We start from the raw sequence: 12,780 nt of genomic DNA, 5'->3' as shown, positions 1-12,780 counted from the left end.
TCTTAGTCTGTGCTGTGACCGTGGTTGGAGGCCAAATGTGTAACTAGCCAGGAGCCCCTAACAAAGATTGGTTTCATAAGTGCCAGAAAGCCGCAAATCTTCTACTTGGTGTGTTGATACCAAAAGCTGATGTTCTCAGGGGAGCCTCTGCCTTAGCTCAGAACATCAGTTTGGTGGCCCTCCGAGTAGAATGTGGACTGTGTGTAGTGGTGTTCAGTAGAACACTGGATTTTGAGTGTGTGAATTAAAGCAATATCATAATATCGTGGGTATCAGTGAACACCAAGAATAGGATTTCACCAAATCCTTTTTTTATGTTGTCCATTTACCGCTGAGTATCATTGCTAACCTAGGACTAATGATAAGGATGAAAATAATAGTCATAGTAATAACAGAATAAAAATCTGACAGTCAAAAACACACAACATGAGTGCTTACAATATGCACAAAGTCAGAGCTGATTCTCTATGCCGTAGGTTGTAATTAGCTATAATTTACTGATCTAGAGATATCTTTTATTATTTCCTTTGAATTTCTAAAAGAAGTGCCTTCTATTATACATATATAAGATATATATAATGGTGTAGGGTACCTGGTACCTCAACACATTAATTAAAACACTAGAGTGTTTTATAAAATCACCAGCCACACCAATAAAATGGAAAATGGTAATCATGAAAAAAATCTGCCTTGGGTCTTAGGCTGTGTCTTAGAGTTTAATGCAGGCAGCAGTGAAATCTCTCACATTTTGTTGGTAATTATTTTTCTTTTGTTATCAGTATTGAGAATATTGGGATTGAGCACATATTAAGATTGATTTGCCTACGACGTGCAAGTGAATTTTCTGAATTACTATGTATTCCACTGTCATAAAGACCATTTTAAAGAAGCATTAATTTCACATTCTACTACTTCATTAAGCCATAATAGTTTAAGATATGTCATATGTGAGGTTGCTTTTTGCAATCTCTGATGATTTCTTAAGAAAAGGAAGATTTAATTAAAATTAGCATGGTTGCCCTTAATTTAACAATCAGAAGTATTTAGATCAGTTAACCATCTTTTCCCCTTAAAAGATGAGGCCACTTGGGTGTTCAGTAAAGTAAGCCTGCTACCCTGCTGTGTCTCAGTGTATCGGGTACCGAAGAGACCGTTTTCTGATTTGTTTTTTTTTTTTTTTTGTTACTCCCCGATATTTTGGAGGTGGCAGGAGAGACTAAAGAATTTTTGAAATATTAAAGTTTGCTTGTGATTGTGTGCTCTGTGTCCATGTCATGTTCTCTACTTGAGCAAAGGAAAGAATGTTCTTGGGGAATAGAGGTCCACCGTCCACCACCGAGGTTTTCTGTGTGTGCCAGGCTGGGTCTGAGCCTCACACTGGAAGCACAGGGGTTCTGAGGGAGACTCTGGCTCACCCTCAGGTCTTTGACTATGATGCACTCAATGCATTGAGCTCTTCCTGGGGGCCTTGCCTTTAACCACCCCCCCCCCCAAGCTTCCACTTAATAGTCATTCTCCTTTTTTTTTTTTTTAAAGATTTTATTTATTCATTTGACAGAGACAGAGACAGCGAGAGAGGTAACACAAGCAGGGGGAGTGGGAGAAGCAGCAACCCCGCTGAGCAGGGAGCCCGATGCGGGGCTCGATCCCAGGAGCCCGGGATCATGACCTGAGCCGAAGGCAGACGCTTAACGACTGAGCCACCCAGGCGCCCCAATAGTCATTCTCCTTAAAACCTCCCCCACCCTGTCGCCAGCCCCAGGTGGAGTTTCTGGTTCCTTCCTCTGTGGCCTGGTTCCTTCCTCTGTGGCTTCCCCACACCTGTTTGCCCAGCAGGCGCTGGACCTCAGAGGGCTTGTGGGCCACGGGAAGGAATGAGCACTTCGTTTTTCCTGCAATGGAGGACAGCGGCAGGGAGGGGTCCGTGAAGGTCAAGAGCTGCTTTATATTCATAAAGGTCATTCTGTCTGTTGTGCAGTGAAAGATGAGAAGAAGCAGGGCTTCCCATTAGAAGGTGGAGGTTATGGTGGCTTGGACTGGACCTTTAGCCTAGAGGTGGCATGAGTGGTCACGTGGGGGAGTATTTTGGAGGACATTGATGCCTTAGGAATTTAAATCCAGAAATCCCTGGAGCAGAGGTTGTGAGAAGTATGACTTGATCCCGACATCAAAGAGAGGGTCTGTAGAGCAACCCTAGTAAGGGAGTGAAGGGACATGTAGGCATTTCTCCCGGATGCCCAATTGAAAGGTTGCTAGGTTCTAACTCTAACTTCAACCTGGATTGATTGATTGATTTCCCATTAGACATTTTCACAGAGCAATCCCCTTGAAGGAAATAAAAAACCCAAAAAAACAAACACCTGCATCAGTCTCTCTAAGCAGACTTAGAAGAAATGCAGGGAGCTGGAAGGAAGCTGACAATTTTGTTTCTTATTCTTTTCCTAAGCATGAAACTCTGCACTGAGAACCACATAAACAGAGCAAATATTTTAAGTCCCTGTCTTTTTTTCTTGTCAGTACCTAAAATGACCAACCATGAGCAGTACCTTCTCGGCCACTTGCTCTGAATGAAATCCTTCTATACCCAAGAGCTGTTGTCACGTTTGGGATGAATGTTTTTTCACGGGCAACTGTTTTTTCTCTACAGGATACCCCAAACAGAGGACTGCAGCGCCCCGAAATGGGTTTTCCCCCAAGCCGGACCTGCAGGGCCGCGAGGCTGAGCGGCAGCTTGTACAACGGCTGAAGGAGAGGTGTCAGCAGCAGGCCAGGCAGCTGGGTCTCGTGCAGGGGGAGCTGCGGAGGGCCGTGTGTGGCTTCCAGGCACTCGCCGTGTCCACTCAGTACTTCTCCAGAAAGGTGAGGCCACGTTTGGTGAATGTTGAGGGGCTTTTTGCTGGAAAAAAGGGTGGTGATGGTGATAGTTGTGTGTGTGTCAGGAGCAGCGGTCTTAGTTTGGGTTTAGAGTTAGAGACTGATTTGATTTTCAGAAGGTCATATAAATCTCCAGCAGCAACATCTAATGTCCTGGGAGCCAAGTTTATACGTATGTGTGAGAGAAATTAGTCTGGGAAGAATGATTTAGTAAACTTGATTTCAAAAGGGAACGTTATGTAAAAAATGAAAGAAGATATAAATGAACGTTTTGAAGGTGAGATCTTTGAAGAGAATAGAACATGAGACTGTTTGCATTTTAGGGATGAAATGGCCAAATTCTAAAATTTCTGCACATTTCAGATAAAAGGGAGGCAGGGCCACAGTGCTGTTCCACTTTGGCTGTTGATGGGAAATGGAACGTGCCAGGTCTGGGGGCAACATGGCTGAGGAGTCGAGGCCACGCTCACAGTGTTCACTGAGCAGTATGGGGTGGGCGGCATCCTCTCTGCTCCCTTGGCTTCTCTGAAAATGCAGAGAGTTGGTTTCTTCTCAGCAAATTAGTTGTCCAGAGGCTTCTGGAGCCATCCACACACTGAGTCTGTCATTAGCCATGATGTAGCTAAGCTTTCCCACCTCTCGACAGTGGAGAAGGGGTTAATGGGAGCCTGGTGTCTGATGGAATGCATTTGTGTTCCAGCAAGAAATAGCCAAGGCATGTTTGGGGGAGAAGATGAACATTTACCTTCGAGGTTTGAACATTATGAATCAGCATGTTAAAAACCCATAAGGCATTTTGAGTTTCATATATGGACCTTCTGGTAACTATAAATGGGAGGAAATAAAAATACTTTGTAAATGCTCTCCAAATAAGAAAATGAACTAGCTAAGTGTCTGGCTACTTTAAAGAAGAGCAGCAGAAGAAAGTTAAGTAGCACCACGTCCCTGGTTTTGTTTATCACCTGAACATTAAAGCATGGAAGACTCTGGCTTTTTATGACATCCTATAGCAACCGCCCCCCCCGCCTCCACTGCCCCCAGTACAGAAGCCTGAGCTGCCTTTCTTTGTTGTTGTTTTCTGTTTTTCTTAAAGCTTTCAGCAGAAAGACCCAGTTTGTTGGTGTAGTGAAAGACAAGAATGGACTTCAGTTTTATCCATAGTTTCAGCCTCTTTCCCAACCACAGTGTTCCCAATGAATGACCACTTTGAATTGTATACCTTCCTTTCTGGTCTAGTACCATTGGTATCAACCTTGGACAGCTCAAGTCACTCTACACCCACCCCTGCAAGAATTAAAATTACAAACACATTTTTGAGGGGTCAACAAGGCCTGAGTTGCTGTGGTATATATTGAACAGTTTTCTTAGTAGAGAGAGGCATGTTTTTTTATTCTTCAGCTTGATGTGTATTTTCTACTGACTGTCAAGTCTTTAATAAAGAGAGGAGAACAGGGTTGTCCATTGAAGTTCAATGATAACATTGATGTTGTTACTCTGCCCTTCTGGGATTACTCTTCCCATGCGTCATCCAGTGTCTTAACAAATTCTTTGTTTAAATTTTAATGCCACTGTAGTTAACACAGAGTGTTACATTAGTTTCGGCTGTACACTATAGGGATTCAACTATTCCATACATCACCCGGTGCTCATCATGTAACCAATCCTTGATAAAAGTTTCTATGGCTAGACATATCAACAGACATTGATATAACATATTGGTAATATGTGCTGTGTTCCCAAGTTGGAACTTTTGGACCCCATTTATGGCATTATGGCGGAGAAGGGAGTTCCTGGGCAAAAATTAAGGGCTGGTTCCCCATAGTTATGTGGTTCTGTGCCCCCGGAATATTCCTTGTTGGCCCATGGACCAAGAGTTTTATTTCTCTGCAGTATACACATGGCTCTTAAATCAGAGACCAAAAAGGTCTAGCAGGTGATTTGTAGGCATTACCTTCAGACCTCCCTACTCCTCGAGGTGCGCTCGGCATGACATTCAGCAAGACTGATGGCAGACATGAATTTCATGTTCTTTTCAGTAAATCACAACCAGCAGCTCCAGACAGGCCTCCCAAACGACCATGGCATTTCACCTCCCACACAATGTGTGCTTTTCTGTCTCTCCGATCTCAACTCTCTCTCCAGATAAACCCCAGAACTAAAAATGGGCATGTTAAAAAAAAAAAAAGTCTGTAGTTGAACATAAGTGGCTTCCACAGAGGCTGCCATGTGTCCCACGTGGTTAAGATGGTTGATTTGAGAGTTTGCCCAGTCGCACCAGATTAGACTAGGTGGTGGGAGGCGGGGCGGGACCACCTAGAAAAATAGAGGGACAGCAACCAGGAAACCGCTGGGGGAGCCCTCTATTTCAAGGTCTCATGATCCTGAGATGCTCGGTGTCGCTCTCATGGGAAGCCAATACATTATTATTCCGTGTGGGAGTATCCAGAGCAGATCATTCCAGCTCTGAAGAGCGTGACCCCCCCAGCCAGCATGGAAAGGCAGTATCTCTTTTCTTTTCTGGTTAGGAGACTTGACCATGTGCCTTGGAAGTCTACTCCTGTATTGTTTCTATACTGTAGCAGATCTGTCCGCAAAGCCTGGCACGGGACCAGCAAGGAGTGAGCCCCGTTTTTGCCTCCATCTCCGTATGAGACCTTGAGCAAGTTACTGCCCCTCTCTGAGCCTCATCACATCACCGAAAGGAATAATAACCTTGCCCTTGCTCCGGCTCTGCTAGCCGAGTCCCCTCTGACCAGTCATCCTTGAGTCTCTGTTCCCTTAATTTCAAATAGGGTTAATAATGCTTCACAAGGTTATTGTGAGAATGTCGTAAATTAATGAGTGAAGTTACTTCAAACAATTATTGAGTAAAACGTTTTTGAGTACGAGGAAATCTAACAAAGCCCTGTCCTCCAATATTTTACTCTCAAATGAGATGAATAAGACACAGATGAGACATACAAAGCTAAGACATAGTACAAACCATTCTTATTTTGCTATAAATGTACATAAAGAGTTTGGCCTGGGATGTACTTTAGGATAGAAATAATTTTCTAGTCTAGCTATTCAGCTGCTGCTATATATATATTTTTTTTTCCAGAATGTGCTGATACCATTAAGGATGTATTGGAAGTAAGTCTCAGTGTATGGGAAGTCACTAGAAAAAAGGAATTAGAAGCCTAGATAAGAATCTTCCATTCCGGCCCCCTTGCTTTACAGCTCCTGGCAGAGTAGCTATGAAGATTGTCAGCTGTGACAGCCTGAGCCCAGTGTCCAGGGATTCCAAGATGCCACATTGAGGTGCTAACATCAACCTCACACTTGCGTTGGTTCCAGGCAGCTCCGGCCCTGCAGCAAGGCGTGGTCCTCACCACAGGCCAAACAGATAGGCTGAAATCTGTGGTGCGAGACCTCTGGGTGGTGTAGTAAGGAGCCTGACTCTCGGACTCTGCACTTCTTAGGGTCAAGTTGAACGATTTTTCTTTTTCTTGGGGCCTGGTTCCCAGGAATGCTACTCTTTAGCAGCCCCTGGTGGCCAACCCAGGAAACAATCCAGGCTATGGTCCTGTATTAAGTGGTGTGCCTTGCCGTGTACCATCAAGTTTTATACAAGTTATATCTGAGGCTGTATTTATTTTCATCTTATTTTTAATAAGAATTATTATATTTATTCAATATTTTTATATTGATTTGCATCATTTTAATCTTTGGCTTTATAAATATGATAGTAGATGATGGGTTTTAATTGTTTTTCTTTTTTTTTCTTTTCTTTTTTTTTTAAATGTTTTATTTATTTATTCATGAAAGTCAGAGAGAGAGAGAGAGAGAGAGAGGCAGAGGCAGAGGGAGAAGCAGGCTCCCCGCCTAGCAGGAAGCCTGATGCGGGACTCGATCCCAGGACCCTGGGATCACGACCTGAGCCGAAGGCAGACGCCTAACCATCTGAGCCACCCAGGCGCCCTTTAATTGTTTTTCTTATTTATTATTAAATAGTTTAGGCATAAAAGACTTGAAAACTAATGTCAAATGTGTGTACTATTTAAGCTTAATAAAAACTAATAATGCATCAGCCTCCTTTTTCCCCTGTATATATGTATATTGCTCTTACTATTTGACCTTATGTCACACAATAATTTTAAATAAAGAAGAGTAGAAAGCACAACATCCAAACACCCATCATCTACATTTAATACTTACTAACATTTTGCTATATTCACCTCATCTATGTTTCTGTTGTTAGTTAAGGGTTTATGTTTTTAAATATAGTTTATATATTTCAACTTCAGCTTTTCAACTCACTTTCATTGGTAGATTTTTACCCTATGAAAGTTTCTATGGAAGATTCAAAAAAGTAAAAGGCAGAACTCCTTAAAAACAGTATCACCCCTGCTTATTGACCATCTCCAGTGTCCTATACACTTTAGATATATTTTATATGTATATATGTGTATATATAATATAATAATATATATTGTGTATATAATAATATATAATATGGTATACATAAGATACATAGGATATAGGGGCACCTGGGTGGCTCAGTCGTTAAGCGTCTGCCTTCGGCTCAGGTCATGATCCCAGGGTCCTGGGATCGAGTCCTGCATCAAACTCCCTGCTTGGTGAGCCTGCTTCTCCCCCTCCCTCTGCCTGCCGCTCCCTGTGCTTGTGCTCTCTCTCTGTCTCAAATAAATAGATAAAATCTTAAAGAAAAGATACCCAGAATATAATATATAATTATATATAATATATATTTATTTATAATATTTATATTATTGTAACCCTCACAACAATCCTACCTGGCCTAGATATCATTCTCATATGACAGGTGAGGAAACTGAGCCTAGAGAGATTATGTAGCCCTTCTAAAGACCACATAATTAGAAAGGGATGGGAGCCATGATACAAAAACAGGTTGTTCCATATTCAACACCCATGTTTTTCCACAAGCTTATGTGCTATCTCTTCCTCTGCCTCTCTAGGTGCTTTTAATGTAATTAAGGAGAAAAAAAAATAATTGTAAAAAGCAGAAAGTGAAACAGTTATCAAAAAGTCAACACTTGCACAGGATGATACCAGAAAACTGTCTAAGGCAATATTTAACCTGTTGCCATAAAAAAGGTTATGTGTGCAGGTGCAAGCCCAGTTATTATGAATGGGAAGACCACTGTGGATGGTCTAAGAAGGGGACTTGGAAGAGCCACAATGGACACGGTGGGTTTCTAGATGAGTGAAGATGAAGGTAGAGCATATGCCTATGTGGAAAGGGGACACTCAAAGTCTGTTGTCTGCAAAGTGGTGTCCTCCTGCCTCTCTTTAAGCTCTCAGTATATTAATGATTTATGAATAGAGACCTAGGCACTCAGGAATCATTACTAAAATGCAATGATTGCTCTGTAACAGATCTAAAACTCCTCATAGTGAAGACCACCCAGATTCACCTTCCTGCTCCAGAGCACTTATCTTTGTTGTTTGGTCAGAGTAGGGTGTGTGCTAAAGGGGAGGAGAGAAAAGACAGGTGTAGAATCCCTTTGTAAAATAAATGCTTGCTGACTTTAGCCATTTGTTACATTCAGATTTTAAAACCCAGGGATTTATCAGGATAAATGTCTGCCCTAGAGCTGCAAAAGCAGTTGAGATGCCATTATACCTCCAACCAAAGGATTTTGTATTGCAGAGCCTTTTCCATTGAATGGAGCTCTCAGAGCTGAATCAAAATTGAAAACAGTAAGCTCTTTGTTGCTCCCTAAATCCTAAAAAATGACCATTTAAATATAGTGTTTTGTGTCCCTCTCCCTTACAGACAATGCCCTATGATTATCTTCTCTTCCCTTAATTTTACCTTGAATAACTTAAGGCTTAGAGAGAAGGCAAGCACTTCTGATGATTCATCAGCATATAACTTAGAGGGAAATGTTAGTGAAGTAGTAAATGGACTGTTCAGTGATTGCTGTCCTGGAAGTATGTTATATGTCACAAAAGTAAATGTGGCCACAGTACTTTGCTAGGACAACAGTGAGTGTTTGCTTTTACTTTTACAACTCTAGCTTAAAGAAATTCTTAGCATAACACCCAAAATATCAAAATATTCCCAATATCAAAGGGCAGAAATCCCCCCCAACTATACTAAGCAGCTCTTTGAAGTAATAAGAACCCCTGGCGTAGGGTGTTGATAATGGAAAGCGTCATGGTGGGTAGGAAATAAAACTTAAAATTGCAGAGTCTTCTCAACTTGTATGGAAGATCTCCAGTACTGGTCACTGATAAGAGCTAACTTCACTGATAATGATATAATTTTCATAATAAGAAAATAATAGATATTTGACTAAGGTAGAAATTGCCCCCATTCAATTCATCTCTCTTACACTTTGTCATAAATAATTTCCTTTTGTAAATTAAATGATACCTCTTGAATACAGATGGATGCCGAGGGAGAAGAAAGATGAGTTTCATTTGCTGCTTTTGAAAGGAAGCCTTCAGGCTTTCCCCAGTACCTGGTTGGCAGTTGGTTAGAAGTGTTCTATAGTAGAAGTGCATGCCTTTAAAATATGCTGAGCTGTAGAATTTAGTGTCGTTTCCCTACAGGCCAGGGAGGCAGCCAAGCAGAGTGGAAATGGCATGTCACAAGGCCATGCCACTCAGCCTATCTAGACCCACGCCCTCTGACAAATACCACAGTTTCTGCTTCAATGTCACTGGAAATTTACTTTAAAAGAAGTGAATTGCTGTAAACTCCCCTCCAAGTAAAAGCAAGTCTAATGAATGATAACTTTAAAGAAGAAATGCTGGGGAGATGGGAGATATGGTTGCCTCAGCTCCAAAACCTCTTCCCTGTGAGAGACAAGTTTGTTAACTTTTCTAAACCTCAGTTATTTTTTTTTAAGATTTATTTATTTATTTGAGAGAAAGAGAGAAAGAGAAAGAGAGTGTGAGCAGGGGGAGGGACAGAGGGAGAGAGAGAATCTCAAGCAGACTCCCCGCTGAGCATGGAGCCTGATGTGGGGCTTGATCTCAGGACCCTGAGATCATGACCTGAGCCAAATCAAGAATCAGACACTTAATGGACTGAGCCACCCAGGTACTCCACCTAGACCTCAATTTTTCAACAAAATGGAGTAACTAAAGGTCCAACTTTGGGGACAAGATGTGAGTGAAGTGGCTTTCATGCTCTGGAGTCTGATTTCATTTAGTTCCTCTAACTCTATGAGGCAATGTCATAGTTTAAATACCAGAACATGCTCAGTCCTTCCTGGGGTGATAGAGTATGCTTAGGCATTGGGGTGGCCCACTTAAAGTGTACCTGCTGTGTGACGATCACAGTCTAGAAAATATGTTAAATCATTTTTAATAAGAAGCTTCTGTGGAACATTTAAAGCATGAGTGAATGACTAAGGATATCACTGTCTTCTGCAGTGTCTCAGGGACAGTGCCAGCCAGCACAGAGAGATGGAGAGAGAAAGCTGCCAGATGAGGCTGAGCCCTCTCCTTGCCTCCTTTTAGCATCTGCTTCCTGAAAGGGGCAGGTGCCATGGTGGATTGTGCTGTCCCTTTCCATCTGGGGCAAGAGTGGGGAGCATGGACTTTTGTGAGGCACCTACTGCCTGGAGAGAGTTATGCTGAGAGCCTCCCTCCATGGCTCCCACCCCGCCTCCTCCTCAACACATGTACAGTCTAAATTATGCCTGATTCCAAGGACACTTCACTGTCCACCCTGGCTGTTCTGTTTAATGCAACACTTATTTGTTAAATTGAACATTTAAAAACTATGTTTCAGACCCTGACTTCTAATTCCCGAGGAGATACACTTGCTCAAATCATGATGTGAGGGATGTCTTACTGTGAAGGGAGCTGCAGGAAAGAGCTATTCTTCCAGCCAGGGTCACGGCGGTCCCTCAGAGAGGACAGATGCTTGTGAAGTGGACTCCGGCAGCAATAAGATTTCAGCAGGCAGAGCTGGAGGAATCCCATGCTGCAGGTGGTACAGCCCTGGGAAAGAACAGTTCTGTGGAGTGGGGAGAGTCTTTTGCCTAAAGTTTGGAGTGTGGGACTGACGACAGCCAGGAATGAGGCAGAAGGTTTTGGGGACTTGAATAGCAAAGTGAAGAGAAGGCACTCTCTTTAGGGCACTGAGAGTATTGGACAGAGTACTAAAGTGTTTGAAGCTGAATTTTAGGAAGATCATTATGGTAGCAGCATATGGGATGGATGGCAGAAAGAAAATTCCAAGCAGAGGAAATGATTAGGAGGCTCTGCTGATATTATTAATAATCCAGGCAAGAGGTGAGAAAGAACAGGAGGAAGATCAGGGGTCTTGGTGGGAAGGAGAGGGTAGATAGAGGACCAAGGACCAAGGTGGTGAGCTAATTGGGGAGCTCGTCGAGGCTCTAACTAGGATAAGGCGCTCTAGAGGATGAGTGATACATGCTCCCCACCCCAACCCCGACAATACCCAAGCAAAAATCACAACACTGTGAGATGTGAAGTGTTAAGAATTTAAGAGGTGTGTGTGTTTATAGCTCAGAAGTGTTTAAAGGGGTCATGGGTTCTCTTTTAAGTGTCTTTGGAACTGCATACTCTGTGTATCAGGGAACTCTTAAGACCCAGCTCCAATGGACCTGTAAGGATGGGCATTTTTCCCCCCAAATATACTTTTAACTCAAATACCACGTGTCCCTTCGAGATGCAGAAGAACTTGTCTAGAATCCCACTCCTCATTTCAGGAGCATCCTAGGTCTCTCCCACTCTCTCAGGAATTTCAGGTGGGAGGAGCTTCTGTTTTTTATATAATTACCTATGGCTCAGAATTTCTGCTTCTCCTAAATTAACTCAATTTGTGGATTACTACCATTCTGCCTGTGCTGATTATGTTGCCTGCAGCATCCCTCCGCGCCTGGTATACCCTCCCCCACCCCCCACTTGGTTGATTTTCAAGATGCTTTCTGCTTTCTGATGCTGGGGTCTTCTTAGGGAAGTAAACATGTGTTTAGATATCAAAAGATAAAAAGGAAGCTCTAGAAAACTTGGGAGCCATTTATATAGAAGTGACGTAGAAAGGGATGAGAGTGACGAGAGAGTGTATACAGAGGGACAAAGAAGACAGTGCTCCTGTGGGGGCCAGAGGAAAAGAAAGAAAAGGGATGGTGAAAACGGGAGAATCCCACCTCACAGAGGGAGGAATTTCTGCAAGGGGGAGTGATTTATAATACCAGGTACCAGACAGTGGATGAAAGTGATACAGAAGGAGTTTGGAAGTTTCAGAGGAGTATCTGTAAACAGGTAAGGACAACCAGATTGTCCTGGTTTCTCGACACTCAGACGGTTTAGCCATTTGGGCTTTCTTCCTTCTACCTTGAAGCCAGGCACCTCATCCCGTGAGAAGTGGCAATGGTGACATCTACAGGGCATTGTCTGGAAGTGAAAGTCTGTGCCTAGAGAGACAAGCACGTGCCAAACACCGCCTTAAATTCCAGGGAATCTTACAAAAAGCAATTGCTGCCCTCCTCTCGCTCACTAACCTGTGAACTACAGACCTGCCTGTTCCACAAACTTAATTGAAATTGGGTTTGAAATTAAAAACACATAACTGCTTTTATTTTTCATTTTATTCCTGACAATCAAATTACTAAGACAGAAAAAAAAAAGATTTATATTGTACACTGCAAGCAGTTTTCCTATGAGATAATTCATAAAAGCAATTACACATCACACAAACCCAAGAGTCAAACAGTCTGTATCTGTAATTCAGTCCCTGGAGAGAGGGAAAGCCCATCACTTCTGCTCTACCAGGAACAGAAAGAGAAACATTTAAAATTCAAAAGTATTGAGACTTTATTACATTACAGTGTTGTCTTGGAGACAAAGACTTATCATAAGTACCCTCTGTGCTAACACAATAGATAGGAATGATAT

The 12,780-nt window shown here is 42.5% G+C and overlaps 1 protein-coding gene across 7 annotated transcripts in view; it reads left to right on the top strand.

Annotated features, from left to right (window-relative positions):
• The window catches only part of MTUS2 (microtubule associated scaffold protein 2), a 594,294-nt gene that overhangs the window by 458,994 nt on the left and 122,520 nt on the right, over window positions 1-12,780 (top strand). For all 7 annotated transcript variants that reach the window (XM_027590976.2, XM_027590979.2, XM_027590973.2 and 4 more), the window contains one exon: window positions 2,648-2,859. In XM_027590976.2, coding sequence (XP_027446777.1) covers window positions 2,648-2,859 — 212 coding nt within the window. The remainder of the gene's footprint in view (window positions 1-2,647; window positions 2,860-12,780) is intronic.

The sequence above is a fragment of the Zalophus californianus genome, chromosome 3 (assembly GCF_009762305.2).
Source record: "Zalophus californianus isolate mZalCal1 chromosome 3, mZalCal1.pri.v2, whole genome shotgun sequence".
Lineage (NCBI taxonomy): Eukaryota > Metazoa > Chordata > Mammalia > Carnivora > Otariidae > Zalophus > Zalophus californianus.
This window is presented reverse-complemented; position numbering and strand designations above follow the sequence as displayed.